The following is a 20,818-nucleotide window of genomic DNA, read 5'->3' as shown; positions in this document are numbered from 1 at the left end:
GTGTGTCTCCTTGGATGAGATTTGACCCCATACCTACTACACAACTATGCAATTATTATCATATACTTATACAAAATATATGCCATAGTTTTTTCTTTGAGCTCATTACATTCTTGAGACTTGAATGAGAGGGATAGGCATGAATGATTTTCATCTATTTGCGTCATTATTTTACAATAAAAAAATTAGATGTATTTATGTGAGGCAAATATTTTTTGGGGAAAGTGCATGCCTCGCGATGTTGGATGAAAGGCATGCGTGTATATCCAGAATATTGTACATACATGAACGTCATGGACTCATGTTAGCGGAAGAAAAACAGTTGCAGCATCCCTTACGTAGACACCAAGTAACTCGAGTGAGCGGGAAAGTTCTTCCAATTCTAAAGAAGTGTACTTGATAAACACATATTTATAAAAGAAAAATTTATTTATTCCCTATATACACAAATGTAAGGAATACTTTAAATATGGAAAGTACACTGCTTTTCCCCATTTTTTTTTATTTTTTTTTTGAACCAACTTATGGCTATTTTCCTATCTTTTTAACAATATAAAATAATAGTTACAAAATGAAAGAAGGAATGGGATTCGATAATGAAAATATCAATATACAAAATTAAAAAAATCTTTAAATTCCTAATAACATTTATTACCTGATTGTTTGAATTACCTTCCACCACTCTTCGTTGATTGGTCTGTTGGCCCCCATGATAACAACAAAAGTTACGTATCGATTTTGATCTAACTTGGTACGAAGATTATATATGGTCATGGTAAGATGCCATTACATTTTGAGAGGTCAAGGTAGAATAAAATGTTAAAAATGTATAATCTGCCCTAACTTTAGAATATATTTTAAGGAATATAACTGAAATTGGTGTCCTTGTGTAGATATAATAAATATTTTTTATATAGCAAACAGAACAAGGCCGTCAGAAAGTCTATAACCAAATAAACGTTCGACAATTAAGTGCACCTAGCGGCTTTCAATGAAATTATAGATAATTTTTTTAAATTGAAACTTGATAATTACTCATTAGAGAACATTATTTACAAATTTGAGCACCTTCGACCTCAATCACAAGCAAATCGTAATTGTTGTTGAGTGAGCAAGGGTTGTTCAATATGTTGGAGAGACTTTCCACTAGCTTTTTACGGCATAAGGTACCATGGAACAGCTCACCGACCGCTTCTTAATCAAGTACGTCATCGTCATCATCGGATTTTTCAAAAAACTTTTGATCGGCCTTCCGCTTTTATGACGATTATTGATGTCTTTATCATTGTTAACCTTAACCTTCCAAACGCTGGTTCTGCAGATATTAAGGGTCTTTATAATATCAGAATTGGTAAATCCGGTTCGAACTAAACGAGGCACTTCTTGCCTTTTTTGCTCCATTTTCGTTCATATTTATCGTAGACACTTAGTAAATAAGGCATTTAAAAAGTAAACAATCAGTTGTTCTTTTGTTGGCCTAACTTTTTTTACATAAAACTAAGCAAAATCTCTGAAAACGTAATTAAATTAATGATGCAAAACTTTTTGGAAGCCCGTTTTCCTTTCATATCATAACTATTATAAACTAATAAAAAATTATCTTTTTGGCCTTAACTTTATAAAAATGTAGGAAAATGTGTGTTCCAGGTATAGATTGTTTCCTTATTACTGTTATGATTGTAAAAATTCATGTACAATCAACCTTTTAAATGATTTTTATACCATAATTTGAATAAATGAGTAAGAAAAAAAGTATAAAATAACACTATTCTACAAAATCACACGCTTTTATGCACAAGAACAGCTTATGCTCAAATTAGTACAATTTGATTCCTTGATTCCAAATATGGTCTAATTTTTTCTCTCATATATTTTTTTTTGTTATTTTTGGCTATTTTTAAGGTTCAAAGCTGTTTTAAGCACTTTTTGTTTAATATAGGGATAAATTATGTTAAAATATTTTAAATTCAAATCTTAAAAAATTTTAAAACCATTTTTAAAATGTATGCATCATACTTTTAACTCGAAATATGTTTGTCTAAAAGGGAAAATAGAGGCACATGAATTGATCTCATGATAAAAGTCCATAAGTATTCCTATGCCCCAACTACAAGACATAGAAACAAAGAAAGAGAAAAAGAAATGATATAGAAACAAAGAAAGAGAAAAAGGAGAAAAAGAAAAGATATATTATATTATTGCTATAACATATATCTCAACCTGCGTAAATAAATTATTTTAAGCTTCATGGGCACAAGAGGACTCATTGCATACCCGAAGTGAGTGAGGGATTCCAAAAAACGAACATTCAATGGAGTCCTCGGCACAAATCTTTTTTCTTTGGTCTCCCTCCTTGTTTCTATATATTTTCTTCCTTTCTGTCTTTATTTCTATCTTTTCTAGCTGGGGTTTACGAATATTTATGGACTTTTATTATGAGATCAATTCAAAAATGAGTTTTTTCCTTGAAATATTGTCGTGGACTTATCTTAAATTGACAGTGATATAGAGAGTTTTTGGAGAGACTCTTTTTAAAAATCAAAGTTTATACTTTCAGCTATCAAATGCAATACTTTAAAGCTTTTTGAATCTATTCGTCTTGAAGCTATGAGCCTCTGAACAAAAAGCATCTATTTTCTAATTTAAACAAAGATAATTCGAGTTAAAAGTATGCTAAAGACATTTAAAAAAATTTTAACATTCGGCTTTAAAATATATTAACATAATTTTTCCCTATCATCAACAACTAACATCATTGAACCTTAAAAATAACTAAACAAAATGTTTGGCCTTTTCTGAAGGCCACAAGTTTATTAGAGAAAAAATAAGGCCATATTTGGAATTAGGGCATCACACTCTATTAAATAGAGCATAGACTGTTTTTTTTACCATTTTTGCTGTTGTATAGTGTAATTATTGTATGGTAAAATATTTGTAGCCATTGCAAAGTTACACATCCAGTACAACTGTTTTACTAATTATAACAACAACAATTCATTACTCCTTTCTTAACCCCCATTATATCCATGTTAAGATGTGCCTTCGTATTCTGTAATAAATAATAATATATAATCACTTTTTTTATGTATTTGGAATAAATATATGTAAACAACATAATCAATACGTAGCCTAAAAATCCAACACCAATATCACCATTAGGGCGGTTCGTTTTTCTACTCTTTTCGAATTTCGATTATGGGTAGTGCGGAAAAGTTGTGATTTGGTATGACAATATCCTATGCCTTTGTCCTACAAGGTTATCTTTACAGGGGCGTCCGCAAGGGTTGAGCTAATGGCCCCCAAAGGATTTTTTTATTTATTCAAAAAATGTAATATTTGGAATTTAATTTAATTTATGAAATTTTGCTAGCTAAAAATTTGATTTTTTTCCAAAAAAATGAAATAATATTCTATGAATAACTAAGGATTCTTGAAATTTTCTTCTCGAAAATTAATTTTTGAAATTTTTTTCCAAAAAATATAATTTATTGAGGACATCTGTGGATTTTTGAAAAAGTTAATATTTGAAATTTAATTTTTAATTTTTTTTTTTTAAAACCTCGCCCCCTCCCTAAAAAATATATATACTCCTGCGGACACTCACCTAAAGCAGAGTGCTTTAGGTTACACATCATGATTAAATATTGAAAAAAGTCAAAAAATCTTTACTAAGAAGACGTTTTTAGATTCTGTATAAAATAATTTTTATGGAAATTTGATGATCCGCGTATAGGACGCATCATTTTTGTACATTTTATAAAAGAAAAGATAAAACTTCTTTTATGTTATTCTCTCTTTTTGCTCTATAGGGTAGCTTTAGAAAAAAAAATTTATAAATGTTTTTTATAGGTTAAAATATTGTCTATCATAATTATTTTATGATGTACTTTAATCGTTATTGACAAATAAATAACTTTTGTCTCCATTCAAATTTTGAACGGGATGTGTAGGTTATTTTCTTACCTTATCACAACTTTTCGAACTATCTGTAGTCGAAATTCGAAAAACAAACCGCCCTTATCCCCATATTTAATCTATCAAATGTGATTACTACAAAAAAGATTCTGTGTATTAGGCATGCATCGTCTTAAAGAACTCTTTGGTTCAAAAGAGGACTTATCCAACATTGATGGTGAGAATCAAACACACGAAACTTGTTTTTCCGATTCCAAGGGTTTCTTGGCTGTTCCAGGTAATGATACAATCTCTGTTTTGACACTTATGAAACAAACTCAAAGTACATAGATCATGCTTTCCTTTTTATAATATAAAATAAGTACAAATTACATAAATATGAATCCAATTTGCTGCTTATTGGTCAGTTACTTAGGTACTTACCTAATAATTGCATGCAAGGATATAAGTTGCTTGCAATTGATCAAATTTTGATGTGATGAAAAGCTTTTATTTATTTTTTTGACTTTCTTTCTACTCTTGCTTTTAAAAAAACAATGTTTTATTCTACCCTCCGTTCAACATCACCAAAGCAGCAATAGACCTTTTAACATCAGTTTATTCACACACTACATATATACTATATATGTTCTGTACAAGTTGTATTTTAGTCATCTGTATAATAATAGCCAAAAAATACACTCTTAATGGGTATATCGATCATCCATGGAATATTGGATATTTGCATGATTTTTATCCCAAATACTGTAAATCCTTAATTTAAAATGATTCATCTCATTGTTAGGTTGCAATTTGACTAATTTGCTTATACAAGTTACATCTTGTATGAGATCGCAACTTTTACACAACATATAAATAAATATATAGGGTATAACAACGAAATCTTGCGCTTTTGCTCCATCTACTTTAAAAAACAAAAAATTGAGGAGCAGATACAATCAATCAATGAAGCCTCGATTGGGGTCCGGAACCACGTGTAGGTCTAAAGCCTGAAATAAATTATCGCATTCCAGAACGATGGAGTCGATAAGAGATTTCTTGGTAGTATGCGGACCTACTTGTCCTTTGAGTCGTAGTAGGCCCAGACAAAATAAACCATTGGATTCAGGTTGGAGGAGCTAGGATACCAAATATCCTTGGGCACCTAGTCGTAGCAGTGCTCCTGGAGTCAATCCTGAGTCGTGTTGGAGGTGTGGCAGGGGCCAAGTCCTGTTGTTAGATCCATGATCTTTGATACTTCAGCATTGCTAATATCTAGATTGTTGATGACCAAAATAATAGTAACAGTAGACCCTGCTTCTGAAAAAAGAATACCATGTGGTCCATAAAAATCTGAAGAATTTGAATTTTAAACATCAACAAGACATAATTGATTAATTATCTAGAGAATTTCAACAAAATTAAAACTCTCAATAGATGTGTCTCTAACCTCTCTTAATCATTATTGTAGCCGTCTTTAGTGACAATGATGCCTTCCAGTAAGTGGCAGAAGGCCTGGCACCCTATGCAGATGTAGTGCTCTGTCATGACCTCTCAGTGCAGGTAGACCATGGCTTTGATGGCCTCAGTTTTTGGATGACAGAAAATGCAGGCCTTCCCCTCGTCCTGCGCCCAAAAGGCGTAGTCGAGGGGATTGGCATTAGGGCAAAAGTGTCAAAAAAAGAGTTCAAAAGAACTCAAAAGAGTTTTATAACGGAGGAGATGGGTTTATTTTATTGTTGATGTCAAAAGTGACCTTTTCTACCCTCAGAAGGATCTTTCTAGCCATCCTTTTTAGCTCTCTCGACAGGCTGGTGTGAATCCCCAAGATCTCTTCCATGGTCGTCATTTACTTGAGAGGATTGGCCTTGGATGTTTTCTTTAACTCCTCCGGGTCCAAGTTGGCCTCTTTGACAGGGCCTTTCTTTCTCTCCAACGTTTCGGACTTGCTAACGGCGTATTTTGTAACTAATTATTTATTCCTTAGTACATCGAAATATGAAGTAATTTCAATCCCTCAACCTTAATTAATTATTGAATTATTAAGTGTTCAGATTTCAATGGACCACCCGGTATTGGGGAACAATCTGGAAATCATAAGCTTCAGATTTCGTTGTCACACTCTGTATACTATTATGTGTTAACAGAATTGTGCTTTTATTTCTATTTTGTTTAAAAAAATTTAATTGCATCCATTATTCAGTTAATTATTATTATTTTCTTTCTTTCGTTCTTTCTAAATTACATTATATATTATTATAGTTAATGTTAAATTGGTATCTCACATAAAACACATACTTATACATATTATAATTACTTGATTGGCCTTTCCTAAATTGAAGAATAGTATTTGTTTTTTGTTTGATTGTTATGGTTTTTTATTGGATATATTTTTTCAACCTATGTTAGCCTTCTTAAGAATGCTTCTTCCAACACCGAATAAGCTTTATTAACTACATAAATCATAGTGCTGAGACGCGGTCCGAGATGGAATGTGAACAAAGTGATTTATTTTTCTTTGACCTTCGTACATATATTATTTAGGTATATTGTATACATTTCTTGTGACTAAAATACTCATAACATGAGTCAAATTAAAGTAATGTTCTTATAATAATGCGGAAAGATATACTTCTGCCCATTAGTAATTGATTTATTCAAAAATACTGTATCACGGTTATATTCCATCATTTTTAAAGGAATAACATCTAGAAATCATTTTTCTCTCGATACTTTACATATTTTTAAATCAAAATCCGTTCACTAAGGACTTTTTTATTTTGATGCGTTATGTTCTTGATTTGATGAGTAAAATTAAGAATAAAATATTCTTTGATATTAAATTCCAAACTTTTGTTGCATCAGTACAGGCTATTATACATATCAAAACCATGTAACCCGTCAACACTAAAGCAAGTTAAAATGATTTATCTCATAATTGAGTGTGGATTACATTTGTACTCTTCGACCACAAATTATTTTCCTTAATTTATATCAACAAATTATTCTTATTAACCCTTTGGGTGTCCCGCAAATTGCAATCAAATTAGCCAAAATTGATTTTAAGAGTAACATAATGAGAAATTAACAGATTTTATAGTTTGACTGGTAATTGAAACTAATTCTGGGACCGTTTATGGAAGACTAAAATGTATCTTCATGAATTAAAATGGATATAGTAGTAGTGCACGAACCTGTATATCATAGATGGGGTCACACATAGATGGTGTTACATTTTTTAAATCACCTCATTTCAGTCATTAAGAACCTTCAAAAGAGAGCTGTCAAGATTTCATGACAATTTGTTCTTCAGTTTCTGAGTTATTTTGTTAAGTGGGACGCTACTTTTCTTGTTTTTAAACAATGGATTAAAGACAATTATGTTTTTTTTAATTTTACACTACTTCTTGATGTGAAAAAATACCACTCAAGCTAAGCAATGCCTTGAAAAGTGTCAAATGGACTCCACTCTGTAAAGGGAATAAAAAAATAGTTTTAAAAAAAGGCAACTTTTAAATTTATTTTGTTATGCCTTGGGCTTTTCAGCCCATGTCTATTAAAATATAACACTAAATCAGGATTTTCTCCTTTCTTGATTTTTGTTCATGATTCCTTTTATGTTGAGTCACTGCACATATAGGTATTACGTATGTATGTGCGTAATACCATTTAGTTGATGTTTTTGTTTTTGTTTTTTTAAATATGAAAGCCTAAGGTTACAGTGGATTAAGCAAACAAATAACAAACAAATTTATGTACATAGATCTTACTTCTCTCTCTCTCTCTCCTCCCTCACACACGCACAAACTCTCTTCTCCTCTTCATTAACCCCTGGTCTACAACATCTACCTATGCTATGCTATAAGTACCAACTCTCTTCCTAATTTTAATCATATTTATCTTACATATCCTCCCTTTTTAAGAATGGGTAATCAGATGTTAATGTTATCGTATCCTTTCGTAGAATCGCAATAGCTTTTAATTATTATTTATTAATTATGCCGCGTCATACCTACAATTAGTGTCTTATTTAGAATTGAAGACGTCATTCCCTCTAGTTTATTCCTGTATAGAAGTCCTATGAATAAAATAATAAATGATAGTTAGGACGTATAATAAGTTCACACCCTTCTACTTAAAACATAAGCTATCTTGTCTCTTGAAAGATGTGATGTTGAGCAGCTGAAAATACATAGTAAATAAAGGAATCAAGGGAGTCCTTTAACGGTTCATAATTACGTTATTTACCTGTTGTAGTTTACATAAGGACTGGTCCTAGGACTGACATATGTATTTGATAAAGAACTGGACTGATTGGACTGCAGTCTTTTTAGACCAATCCCAACACTAATTGGATCTCATCAAAGAATTGGCATGTTCATCAAGCATATGTAAACTGATACATTTCCCATTTTCCAATGTCTATACTAACTAAATATACCAATTATTTTGATTTTGGACTTTGCCTGCCTCTCGAGCCCCGTAGTTGTATTGTTAAATTTTTTGAAAAACACTCCATATTAAATCTTAAAATTAAAAATATTATAGAAAATTCTTGTAAGCTACAATGAAAACAAGGGAATACTATACAGAGTTTTATAATGAAATAACATGTTTTTTGATACTTGTGTAGGTAGAGTCCAAGATCAAAGTACAAGGTATATTTTGTTTATTTACACTGTGGGAAATGTGCATAATAATAGTTTGCAATAGTTAAATGTAAGAAGTCAAATTTGAGGAGATCCAGAGGTTGGTTGTATACCACATCAACAATTCAACTGGCACAATGTACTTTCACCTTCAACTATTTCTCCTCAGGATATTTCACCTTAATATATAAATTATAGAGGTTTATGCGTCGTCATTGTTTATTTTTGGAAGAAATTGATGTTCTCTCTAACCAATTAAATTATTGTTTTCTGTTGATTTTTTTTTGTAATTACGCCACAAAGTTTTAGTACATACATATTATCGAAATTTCACATTGAAATGAGTTCGAACCAGTGACAAAATATGTTATAAGATTAGTATAGTATGACAATAATCAAGAAAAAAAAAACCCGACAGCCATTGGAATGAAAAAAGTGCTAATCACTTTCCATTATCAATGACATTAGACATGATGGATTATTCATATTGGGAAATATTTATGGATTTACGAACAAACATAATATGAGGCGATATCATAATTACATAATTTTTGCAAGAGAAAACAATCATTGAATGCTTTTTATACAAATATCCTTCAGGAGCAAAATGGCTTTAAGGCGAAATATCCTAAGGCAAAAGAGTTTAAAAAGAAAGTACTGGCCCACAATTCCCCTGTATTTTTTATGAGTTGTCGACTAATTCTTCTTATTTCACGCCATTACCTTGATTGTATCTCGAAACTTTTTCATTGAAGAAGATAAAGGGCTGGCCAAGGATTCCAAATCAGTAGATAAGAGTTAGCCAATTCTTCACAATTATATAATAATTATTGTATTATTATAAGGGGAAATAAAACAGAAAAATAGACGGCTAACAATAAGGCACATGTTAAATTTCTCTGGTAGGAAGGACACGGCTATGATTAGTGTATGCTCTAAGCGTTTTTTTACCGAAAATAAGGAATGCCAGTATAACCCTAGCATTAAATGACGAATAGTCAGGGAAGAATGACGACATTAATTATTTACAAACTACGAGTACTGTTGGATCGGTCTAAATAAACAGCAGTCCCATGAATCCGGTACTAATAAAATTTGTGCGGTCCTTGGACCGGTCCTTATTGATCTTTTATGGAAACTACAGCAGGTGAAATTTCGTAAATACTACTAACTATGTCATTCGAGTTTTTTAAGTTACATCATAATTTAAAATCTCTTTTAAAGAGGCCAGAGTAACTGAAGTTAAATGTAGGAGAGGTGTGTGCTAGAAGTTATTATTATACGTTCTATCTATCATTCATTACCTTCTTAGTTATTATATTAATCAATCCTAGCTAGGACTAAATACAATTTAAAGATAGTCAGGTCTGTAGGACTCAAGGGCGATGTCCTTAAGATCATTGAATAGTAAGACAGATTGGACCGATTAAAAAAAAAAGACTGAAAAGGGCAGGGGGAAAATAATGATTGGAAAATCTGTACTAAGACCAATCCAACCCTTTTTTTGGGCCCTTTTATTCTTTTTTGTGAAAATTGTGTGATGGCAATATCCTACTCAAGATTTCCATTCTATACGTCCTCCCACCTTTAAAATAAAATCCCCGAAATTAATTTGAGGGACGTCATCAAGGACAATACTTTTTATGTTTTTAGTACTGATATGTAGGATTGAATTGGACTGACGTCTTCATTCTTAAATAAGGACTGACATACAACTAGTTTCTAGAACTCTGGAACTTTAGATGTGCATATGGGGGATGAACGTTATTTTACTTATATTTCTTTGTAAACAAAATCACAGAGTGCCCCTGGCTTAAATTACATAAGCAATGATAATGTACATAATAAAAAATAACATAATGTTTTTTTACGTGGAGGGTGGTGCTGTTAAAATTAATCTGAGGAAGCACCATTTTTTAAAACAAGCTATCAAACTGTCACACCACCTTGCCGATAATATACTTTTTTAGTTGACTATTCATTCATTCTATTCATTTCACTTTGATAATAAGTTTAAAGTATAGATTGATGCGTAAAAACCACTAAAATTTGTAAGAACTCTATGCCTCCATTTTGAATACTTTTTCTCATTATTCCCCCATTAGTTTTGGGGAAAAAAAAAAAAATGAAATCATCCATGACTTCCCCTTATTCTGATATACAATGCATATATGTAGAAATAGTGTTGTGTCAGAATTATTATTTATTCGGTCCAGACGAGTCTTACGACCGATCCTATCGGTCCTTGGGATGATTCCTTAATTAGAACTAATTAAAAAAAGGTTTATATTAAGTTGAGTGACATCATCAATGACCGAACTTTATCAGTTTTAGGCCTGATATGCAGGACTCAACTAGACTAGACCGAGATTGAACTGAACGGGACTGACGACTTCATTCAATCCTAAATATGATCGTCACAGCACTATGTAGGAATGTGTTACAAGTAGTAACTCCCCCATTACTTTGATTGCTTGATTGCGCAAAGGAAGAGGTGCATTAGTACAACATAGTTACTATTGCAAGACTCTATGTCCTTGCCTAGCCTCATGAATTGCGGCAAGAAATCATGTAATGTTATCAAAATTAAATCTTTATGCTTGCATGTTGACCTGACGTTTTGTTTTTTTGAGTTACAACTACTACTCATAGCAACTAATTTAGTAGAGTAATGGTACATATATTTAAAATGCATGTTTAAAATCGACATACTTAATATGGCATTATTCACGAACCTTGATTTAATGTATATGTTCTGTACAAGTTGGAACTTGTATAAGCAGTCCATGGTACAAGTTGCAATTGTTTCGTCTTAGAATGCATGTTTTAATTACAACATTAGTCATTCCAATGGCAATCTATACATTCATAGTATCATTTCATTTGGATCTATTGTAATTACATGGCTAGTATGTATTTATTTATTTTTAATATTGATCCTTTGATCTTTATAATGGGCCACATAGAACTTAAATGTTAGTAATCTGTATTAAAATAGCCAAAAATTAAGTTATGAATATATCGATCATACACGGAATATTGAATTATTGCATTAGCCTCATCCCCAGTGCTGTAGATCCTTCATTTAAAATTATCTATCTCTCTTTTTTTTTTTTGAGTTACACTATATAAGTCTCTTGCACGGCATCCTTTCTCTTTCCATCACGAAATTGGAGACAGGGATGTTGAAATTCAATTATAGCAACTTTTTAATAATAAGGAAATTGTGGTTTTGCTCTTATGGATAATTCTGGAGGAGGGAGAGGAAGTCGGAGTCAATCCGTTGACTAAGGGATGAAGTCAAGATACTTTCATGATCCTCCAAATTGTCCGAATATCCCAAAAAAGTTGAGATTATTAAAAGATAGCGAAATTTGAATTTCAATTATCTGCGGCCGCTGTCTCCAATTTCGAAATAAAAAGGATGACGTGCGAGCTAACTTATAAAATGCCCTTTTTTTTTGTGGCAACTTAGCTTTGTACAAAATCAAAACTTGTACACAACCTATATAAATATGTATGTATGTAAATATCCATCAATATAATAAAGAACGAATAAACTTAGTTCTTCTTTATAAAGTATATATGTGATCCGTCAACATAATAACAATCTCGAACCAAAATTAAGAAAAGGAAAAAATCCAATTTTTTTAACCTTTATAAACATCTTTGAGTCAATTGGTAGCTTTATACTCAAAATTCTGGGATGAGTTAAGATACGCTAGAATCAACTTTATAGCATGGAAGATGTATTTGATTTCAGAGACTTATATTGGCTCCGATATGGACCCATTCAAATAGAATATGTCAATTTCTTTTATTGGGGCGATCAATGTGTTGATAAGAAGAATTTGTTCTTATAAGTTGACGATCCTTCCTGGAAGGTTACAGATGTAATCCCCCCCTCAAATTTGAGACGAATATTCTAGCTTGCTTTTGTGCTGAGGGATCACATATAACTATTTTATGTATGGTTATAAAATGAAGGCAATTCCGCTCTTCGATTTAGAGAAAGGCCTCTCTTTTTTTGTTTTATATTTATTTTTTTCACCTAGAATTTTATACATAAATAAATAACTACCTATTATTACATATGTAATGATGATGAAATAAGGCACTGAGGGGCCTACGGATCAACAACAAACTCAAAAAGACAAGACAGAGGAGCACGAGGAGGCCCCCTCTCCTCCGTCTGCCGTTGTAAAAATATTCCTCAACGATGAAGAATATTATTTCCTCGACGATGAGAAAGATGTTGTAGAGGAATTTTGTAAGACGATTTGTGTTCTCCTCTCTCAGAACTAATCCATACCTTACGAACACACGGTTTTTTGACGTGTCATTTTGGAAATACATACATCAATAATAATAATAATAATATAATGTTTAATCTGATCACCAACACTATAACATCCTTATAACAACATCTAATCTTTATTATTATTATACAACATACAATTTTAGTTATTTTTAGTTATTTCCTTTGATTTCTTTATATATATATATATACATTTTTTTGGTACTATTGTATAGTTTAGATATAAGTGCTGACCTCTATCCAATAAATAACAAACTACTACTACCGTTCTTTACTATATATGCCCACTACTACTACTCCTACTACATTCCAATGTTCATAGAAATACAAGGTTATACTACCGTAATGCGAGTACCTCAGATGTTGTACTTCCACCACGCTTTTAAAAAGTTATGTCATAGAGTATGATAGGTTGCCTGTTTTGTCAAAATCTGTCTGTCTTTCCCAGGAGTCGGTAGGATACATCAAATTGAAAATTATTGCAAGCCCGATTATATGATGGTCTAAGCTTGTATTTCTATTAACCTTGCTACATTCTATCTTTTCCCCTATTGTACTTTAGTGTTGGATTCGACTCAAGATTTACGATTTTGTTCGAATTTGAGTTTTTGAGAATTTCCACATGTTACATATATCATGTGGCTTCTCTTTTTTATACAATATCGATTCTTCATTTAATACAAAATGAGTGTCTGTCAGGGGTGTCTGCAGGGGGTGGGCTTGAGGGCCTACAACTAGTGTTGTATCGGTCCTAATTAAGGAACTAGGGCTAAAGTCCATTTCGGTCTTATTCAGTGCCATTTTTCGGTTCTTATTGAAGGTCAAATTGATCCCTTGTGACGTCGATGAGGGAGTTAATCAATTTTGTATCATTCTGTTATATCATAGAATAAATTATGTAACAAAGTTAAAATATATTATCTTCGTTTTATATTGCAATATAATGGAAACATGGACATTTTTTTCACCGATACAACACTAGCTACAACTACTCCAGCCCAGCCAAACCCAAATGAAGGGAAATTTTATATTTCAAAGATTTATTTTCTTGAAAAAGGGGATTTGGTCCAATTCATGCCCGAATCAAGAATTTTAACTTAATTTCTTTTTTTAAATATTAAGACCCCCTTAAAAAAAAAATCATGTGGACACCTTTGCCTGTCATAATTACTCAAACGCATTGGCAAGGGGGCCATGGGGTCCATGGCTCCCCAGTGAAGAATTTTTATAGGGTTCCAAATTTGGACAAATTAAGAAATCTGAAATGTATAAATAATAGTCCGTTCTAAAAAACAGGATCATTCAATTAATATGCAAAGCAAAAAAAGTTTTAACAAAAGATTCGAAATTCTTTTAAATGCAAATAAATTTATAGGGATGCCAAACAGATCTCTCACTAAAATCTTTACATTTTTCTTTGCTCCAAATCAGCTGATATTATATCATAAATGTGTTTGTTTATTGATGACGTAAATAAATTTTTTTACCTAAAATATATTAAAGAAAACATATGAATTTGCTAGAACAACGGGTATAACTCAATATTCTCGCGAAAAGATCCGTCTAAATCATCGATGAACTATAGCTAGAATCAATATTATTTTTGTAAATAAAAAAAATGTGCAAAGAGAAGGTAGGGGCGATACATATAATACTAGTGAATTAAGGCCCTTGTTAAGATCCCACGCTAGTAGTATGATTTTGGGGAGAAAATGAATTGCTGCTATAGAGAGAATAATTTTCTATTAGTGCAGGGGAAATACTTCAATTATATTTTAAAATATATATTTATTTTATTATGCATTTTAAAACAATTTACATCAAAGATAGAAAGTAATGCTTACTACAGAGGGAGAAGTTAAGATTACTCCCACCAGTTAAATAATGAGCAAAAAGAAGATAGATCACTCGCAGCAGATATGTTTTTTTTTCTAACCTTTAGAAGTAGTTTTTTCGTTACAAAGATGTCAACCTAATAATAACTCTTCCATCCCGGTATATCGTATTTTTAGGCAGCTATGTTTATTTATTAATGTTTCAAAAAAAAAAGAAAAAAAACCCTACGCAGGAATAAACGTAAGGAATTAATTTCCTCCATTAATATAATGTATCCCTACAACTGATTCAATTCCCTACGAGAGGCAGCACTGTCAACAAATCAAAAATACAAGATTTGAAGTTCCCTTCACAAGAGAGGATTTTTGTAAAAATAAACTTTCGTAAATCTGGAGTTTAAGGGTACTAAAATTTACACATGGCCTGTCCTGTGACAATTGTGCCATTTTGCCACAGATGAACAATATTAAATATAATTATATTTTCCCTGCACAAATGCTTTTTTAGATATTCAAGATATAGGAGTAATTAATTTTCTCCCCACAAAATCAAATAAAGGCAGCTGATATTAATAAGAGTCTTAATTCAATAGTACCATATGCTCTTACACAAATCCCACCTCTAGTTATACTTGATCATTGCAACTTCATCTGAGAATTGGGGGATGAGCGTTGTTTACTTATATTCGTTTGTAAACAAATTGAAAAGGCGTAACGCCGTCTTGTGGCAAAAAAATACAACTCCCTGAAATGATAATGTTATAATACAAAATATCGGTGGGAGAGGGGTCTGTAAAAATGATTCTCGGCATTGCCATTTTTTAAAAACAACAAACCACAGTTTGTCGCACGACCTCGCGGATAGTATATTTATTTTAGTTAACTCATGCCTAATTAAAGGAGCATGAAACAAAAAAACATATTTCGGGGGAATTCGATTTTTTTAAAGGAAATTGTCGACTTTAAAAAAGTCCATTTTTTTAGTTTGACTATTACTTGAATTCAACACTACTATTATTAACTAGACCATACATATATACTAAAGGACGAAATTAATATTCATGGATAAAATCGTTATTAAGCTTGATACATTTTTTAAATTACTATTTACGTCATTCTAAACAAAGAATAACCAAAAATAATTATTCATTTATTTTCATTTCCGTTCATTTTTATGTGTTTATACGTGATTTTGTCACCTTTTATCTTTTTCTTTTATTACATTAATCAATCGACTATTCGGTTATTTTTTGTTATTGTTGTTGATAGACTTTTTTTACTATTTAAAAAGCTTTCTAATGTTCGTGTTTTTCTTTTTTTCTGAATCCCTGTTTTAGGTACTCAAATCATAAATCCAGAAGGAGGTGGCAATGATATAAATCGAAATCTAAGTGGAAATATTCTGGACAATAACGACTCTACAGTCAACATGTACAAAGTATGCGAATATTTATTTTTATTTGATGTTTTTGTTATAGTATGAGCAGGGCCTGAGTATCTAAGATAAATATGCTGGGATTTTTTTTTTTTAATTTCACTTTTTAGGAAATACTAGCTAAAGGTTAGCTGGCGTTGCTCGGGTCAAGGAGGTAGAGGGAAATAACATTAACAATGGGCAATGTTATTTCTTCTTAATATTTAGACCCCTCGGCGCGACGAGCATTATAATATATGTATTATGAATTTTTTTAAAGTGTTATAAACTTGAAATAACATACCAAATAACATGGAAAAATTTGTCTAGATGAGAAGTTATGTTTTATCTTCTTCATAAAATTGCCAAATCGAACTTTTTTGCACTAATTTTGAAAGAAAAAAGAAATAGTAGATATTTTTTATTGGCATTGTAAAGAGGAACACAAAATTACTAATATTTTTTTTTCCGTACTTTTCCAAAAAGCAAAAAAGTTATAGAGAATAATGTCAAAATTGAATATTATCGAACCCTCGATAACTGGTTCATTTTTACAAAAAATCAAAAATTATGGAATTAAATGTTCCGAAAAATTGATAATATAAAGGGTCTACGTCTAAAATTTGATGCAGAAAATGCATCGTTTTGTGGTATTTCTTCTTAAAAATTGAAAATTGACGTTTCATGACAAAAAGAGAACAGAATGAAAAAATATCCAGAATATGACTAATATTTCAGTTCAATATTAATATTTATGTGTCGAACTTATATGCAAACAAATTTCTAGACATATTTCTACAACCTTTATTTTTCTACAAAATTCGTAACTCCAATTTTCACCGATTTTAGAAAACGCCCTTATTGGAATCTTGTTTTTTGAGACGTTTGTTACTTTTTGACTTATAACTTCACCCCTTATATAGTCTCCCTGAATTCCAAAAAACTATTTTTGTGTTTTGGGCATTGAATAAGCAAAAAAATCTGAGGAAAAATTTCACACAGATGGATCCAAACTTTATTTTATATATATGTATACAGATAATGTGATCTGTCAACTCAAAAGTAATCTAAAATCACTTTTCTCAAAATTGAGTGTGGATTTGTTTTTGCCTTTTTATCAGAATTATTGTCAATTTCTATATAGAAATTAATTTTATTAGCCCTTAAGATGTGTGCAAATTGCATTTAAAGTAGCCAAAACACCCTGAATAAAAGATTGATAAATTTACATACATTTGTGCGCGTCTAAGACTGAACACTCTGAAATTTTTAAGAATACTTAAATAATTCTGTAATTTTTAAAGTGGTCGACGAATTAATTTATTTAACATGACAGATGAGAGACTTAGACACATGTCTATTCAATATGGCCGCCCATGTTATCCACTACCAACTCCAGCCTGGACCAGAACTTGCTGCATGACTTGGCGATGAAGCTCTGGTCGAGATTGGCTCAGGCATTCTGGAGGGCAGACTTCAGCTGGTCCTTGGACTTTTATTGTACTCCCGACAGCATCCCCTTTAAACACCCAAACACTGCGAAGTCAAGCGGCGAACAATCAGGCGAGTGAGGCGGCCAATAATTCCGATCGAAGAAGGCTGGAGTCTCGATCTGAAGGAACTCTTGGGTAAAGTTGCTGGTTTGGCAGCTGGTACCGTCCTACTACCCCACCACCTGTCCCCGTAAGTAGCCCTGACCCAAGGGAACTCTTTTTCCTTCAAGTATTGGCAGTTCGTCTCGGAGTTAAGCCTCTCGTGGTCCTCCAAGAAGATGAGATCACATTTATGACCAATTAATGAATTTAATCATTTTGTCCGACCTTCGAGGCCTTAACTTAGATCTTGTGGTCACCTCAGGAGTCCCTTTGGCTACCACGCTGTAAACGGTAGTGTGGCTGCAGTTCAGAACCATGTCAAGTTCAGTGGGAGTTTTTCCCAGCGCGGAAAGTTCAAAAATTGCACCTCGACGTCTCTCCATTTATCGGCTGTTGATTCACTGTTGCTATTTATATTTTGCTGTAGTTTTGTTTATAATTAGTCAAGACCCTTGCCTCAAAGTATGAACCGGTTTCAACTCAATAAAATCATGAATATGTGCATGGCGTAAAATTTAAAGGAGTGTACGCGCACACCTGTATTATATTTAAAAGACAATATTAGGTTCCAAATAAGTCTTTTCAATATAATTAAGTTTTTAAACCATATTTAAAAAAAAAAAAAAATAACTGAGATTTTCTCCTTGTCTTCTTTTTTTTTTATATCAAGGTTGTTTTACGTTAATACACTAGAAACGACTAATTTTTTAAATAGAATAAAATAAAATATTTATAACGTTTTTTAGAATTTTTTATCACCATTTTTAGAATGACCTATTTTTTTTAGAAAAGGCCAATCATTCTTTGGATATTCTTTGAAATCATTGCTTTACTAATATAGAAAATAACCCCCATACAAATCCTTAGTGTTAATGTCCCTTTTCCATGTGCACACTCACACTTATCACTCAATGCAATAATATTTATATCAATTCAAATGACGTGTTCTCTCATCAAGAATGAAAAAATAACAATAAGAGTTTGATAAAAAATAATTAATATAAAAATGGACTGATCTAGAGCGCTCACTAACAAAAAATAACAGAAACAGTCCCCCTTGTACACATACCTCCAATATTTCATTAATACGACTACATTATTATTATTTTAAACAAATATATGTATCTGATATACATCAGGTAGAACTATATAGAGTGTACATTATCGATACAACATGCACATGCCTGCAAAATTAATTAATACGAAATTGCTATTTCTTAAGATCAAAATATGTTTGATATATATATCAGGGAACACTCACTATATGAACTCTGTACCTGTTTTATATATATATATATATTTCCAGACGTTAATACATACAGATAAACTTTACATATACATAGATGTTGAATAAAAGGTTGCGAGATACAATCATAATGATGAAATGGTGTATCTAATCTTATACGTAATATAATCTTGTCAATAAGTATTTTTCACCTTTTTTTATAGAAAAAAAAACTGCCCTTGTAAGCGTTTCTTTATTTTTCCTTAATTTATTATTATTTTTCCCCCTTTGTTTCATCATATTTTTCTATTGAATGAATCCTTTCTTTATATTTGTGTCAGTATATAGCATAGAGGTAAAGTTCCTTCCCTTCCCTTCCTTTTTTTTTTCTTCTTTTTTGCTTTCGATAAGTGAATAAAGGAAGGAGGAAAGAAGAAGAAAAAGTTACAAGGAATTAGTAGATGATTGGATTTTCTACCATTTTCACATCACTCTCTTACATATATTAAGTAATCTTTTTTTTGAATGACTCTTATTTGCTTGCTATGGATATTCCTCCGTCTTCTCATCTCGTAGCATGTTTCAATAGGAGGAAGGTTAAAAGGTTTCTTTTGCTATTATGTATAGCACATACAAACTTCCTTACATATAAGGTCTATTACAGTTATGCCTTATGTATATTGTATATATCCGTAGAATATTTTACAAGAAACAAAGCACTAATGTATGTGTAGTAATTAGGTCAATGTTATTTGATAAAAAAACTTCTTCTTGTTATAAAAGAAAGAAGGACACAAAGTCATCCCAAGGACGTGGCCTTATATAAAACAACAAGGCTGTTGTAAAAAAACCATTACTCGTCCATCTTTTTTATTTTTATACTAGATAACATTTTCACTCTCGTCATAAATTGCATTGACGGAGACACCATTTGAGTAGCTCAAAGTTCATATATGCACTACTTAAAATGAGGACAAATTTCCAATAGATCCTCATGAAACTCTATCAAATTGTTTTACAAATACAAAAAGACTTGGATTGATCACTACTTGATGGTATTTTGGCATGCCAAATAAAAAGAAATGGAAATTAACATGGACACTCGGACAATTTGAAACATCTTTTAGAGCTAAGAGCTTAGCTGTCATGACGTTTCATTAGATCAGCTGTGACGAGGGAGGAGGGGGAGAAAGAAATATACAAGGACATTGGACTCACAATAATAATCCGAAATAAATCCTCAGGATTACTCTGTGTCTTCATGAATTTTCAATCAGGTTTTTAAAATAAATAAATAATTGAATTTAGTAGAAAAGGAAGTTCACGACTCAGGAGTTAAATAATTATTACGGCAGCTAAGAAAAATACAATTCATTCGTCAGACTACCAATTCAAAAAAAAGTGGAGCAGCTAAAAAATACTAACGATCTACATTGACATTGATATTTGCATGAAATCACAATAATATCTAATAAAAATGGCTTGATTTGTACAATTTTTTATATATTTTTTTGATCAATGAGGATAGAGAAAATATCTTACTCTATCCATTATAATAATTAATTTGTATCTACAACACGGAAATAAGATTGTATAACATAATCATAATAACATGTTTTTAATACATTTTAGAGTTGGATATGCATATAATAAAGCTAGGCAATAGAGGGGGATACCATTTTTGTAGAATGTAAGGCTTATGTTCTTTTATTTGTTGTACCCATTTTGATATCCAATTATTCACAATTTCCCTTAATATTAATCCAAAAATAGATTTTATAGTTATAATGCTTTGTTATTTATTGCTGACATCAATGAAGATGCTCTATTACGTAGAGAGCGTTCTTACTGACGTCATAAATTGCATCATTATTGAAGGCAACGCAAT

General features: G+C 31.5%; 1 protein-coding gene across 50 annotated transcripts in view; it reads left to right on the top strand.

The window, feature by feature from the left end:
* The window catches only part of LOC121119110 (Na[+]-driven anion exchanger 1), a 60,189-nt gene that overhangs the window by 18,582 nt on the left and 20,789 nt on the right, over positions 1 to 20,818 (top strand). For 25 of the 50 annotated variants that reach the window (XM_071888181.1, XM_071888179.1, XM_071888172.1 and 22 more), the window contains one exon: positions 16,034 to 16,134. In XM_071888181.1, the coding sequence (XP_071744282.1) occupies positions 16,034 to 16,134 (101 nt within the window). Of the gene's footprint in view, positions 1 to 4,075; positions 4,193 to 12,657; positions 12,814 to 16,033; positions 16,135 to 20,818 lie in introns of all 50 variants that reach the window. The other 25 variants (XM_071888150.1, XM_040713736.2, XM_071888148.1 and 22 more) reach the window with 3 other exon arrangements.

This window comes from Lepeophtheirus salmonis, chromosome 5 (genome assembly GCF_016086655.4).
Source record: "Lepeophtheirus salmonis chromosome 5, UVic_Lsal_1.4, whole genome shotgun sequence".
NCBI lineage: Eukaryota > Metazoa > Arthropoda > Copepoda > Siphonostomatoida > Caligidae > Lepeophtheirus > Lepeophtheirus salmonis.
This window is presented reverse-complemented; position numbering and strand designations above follow the sequence as displayed.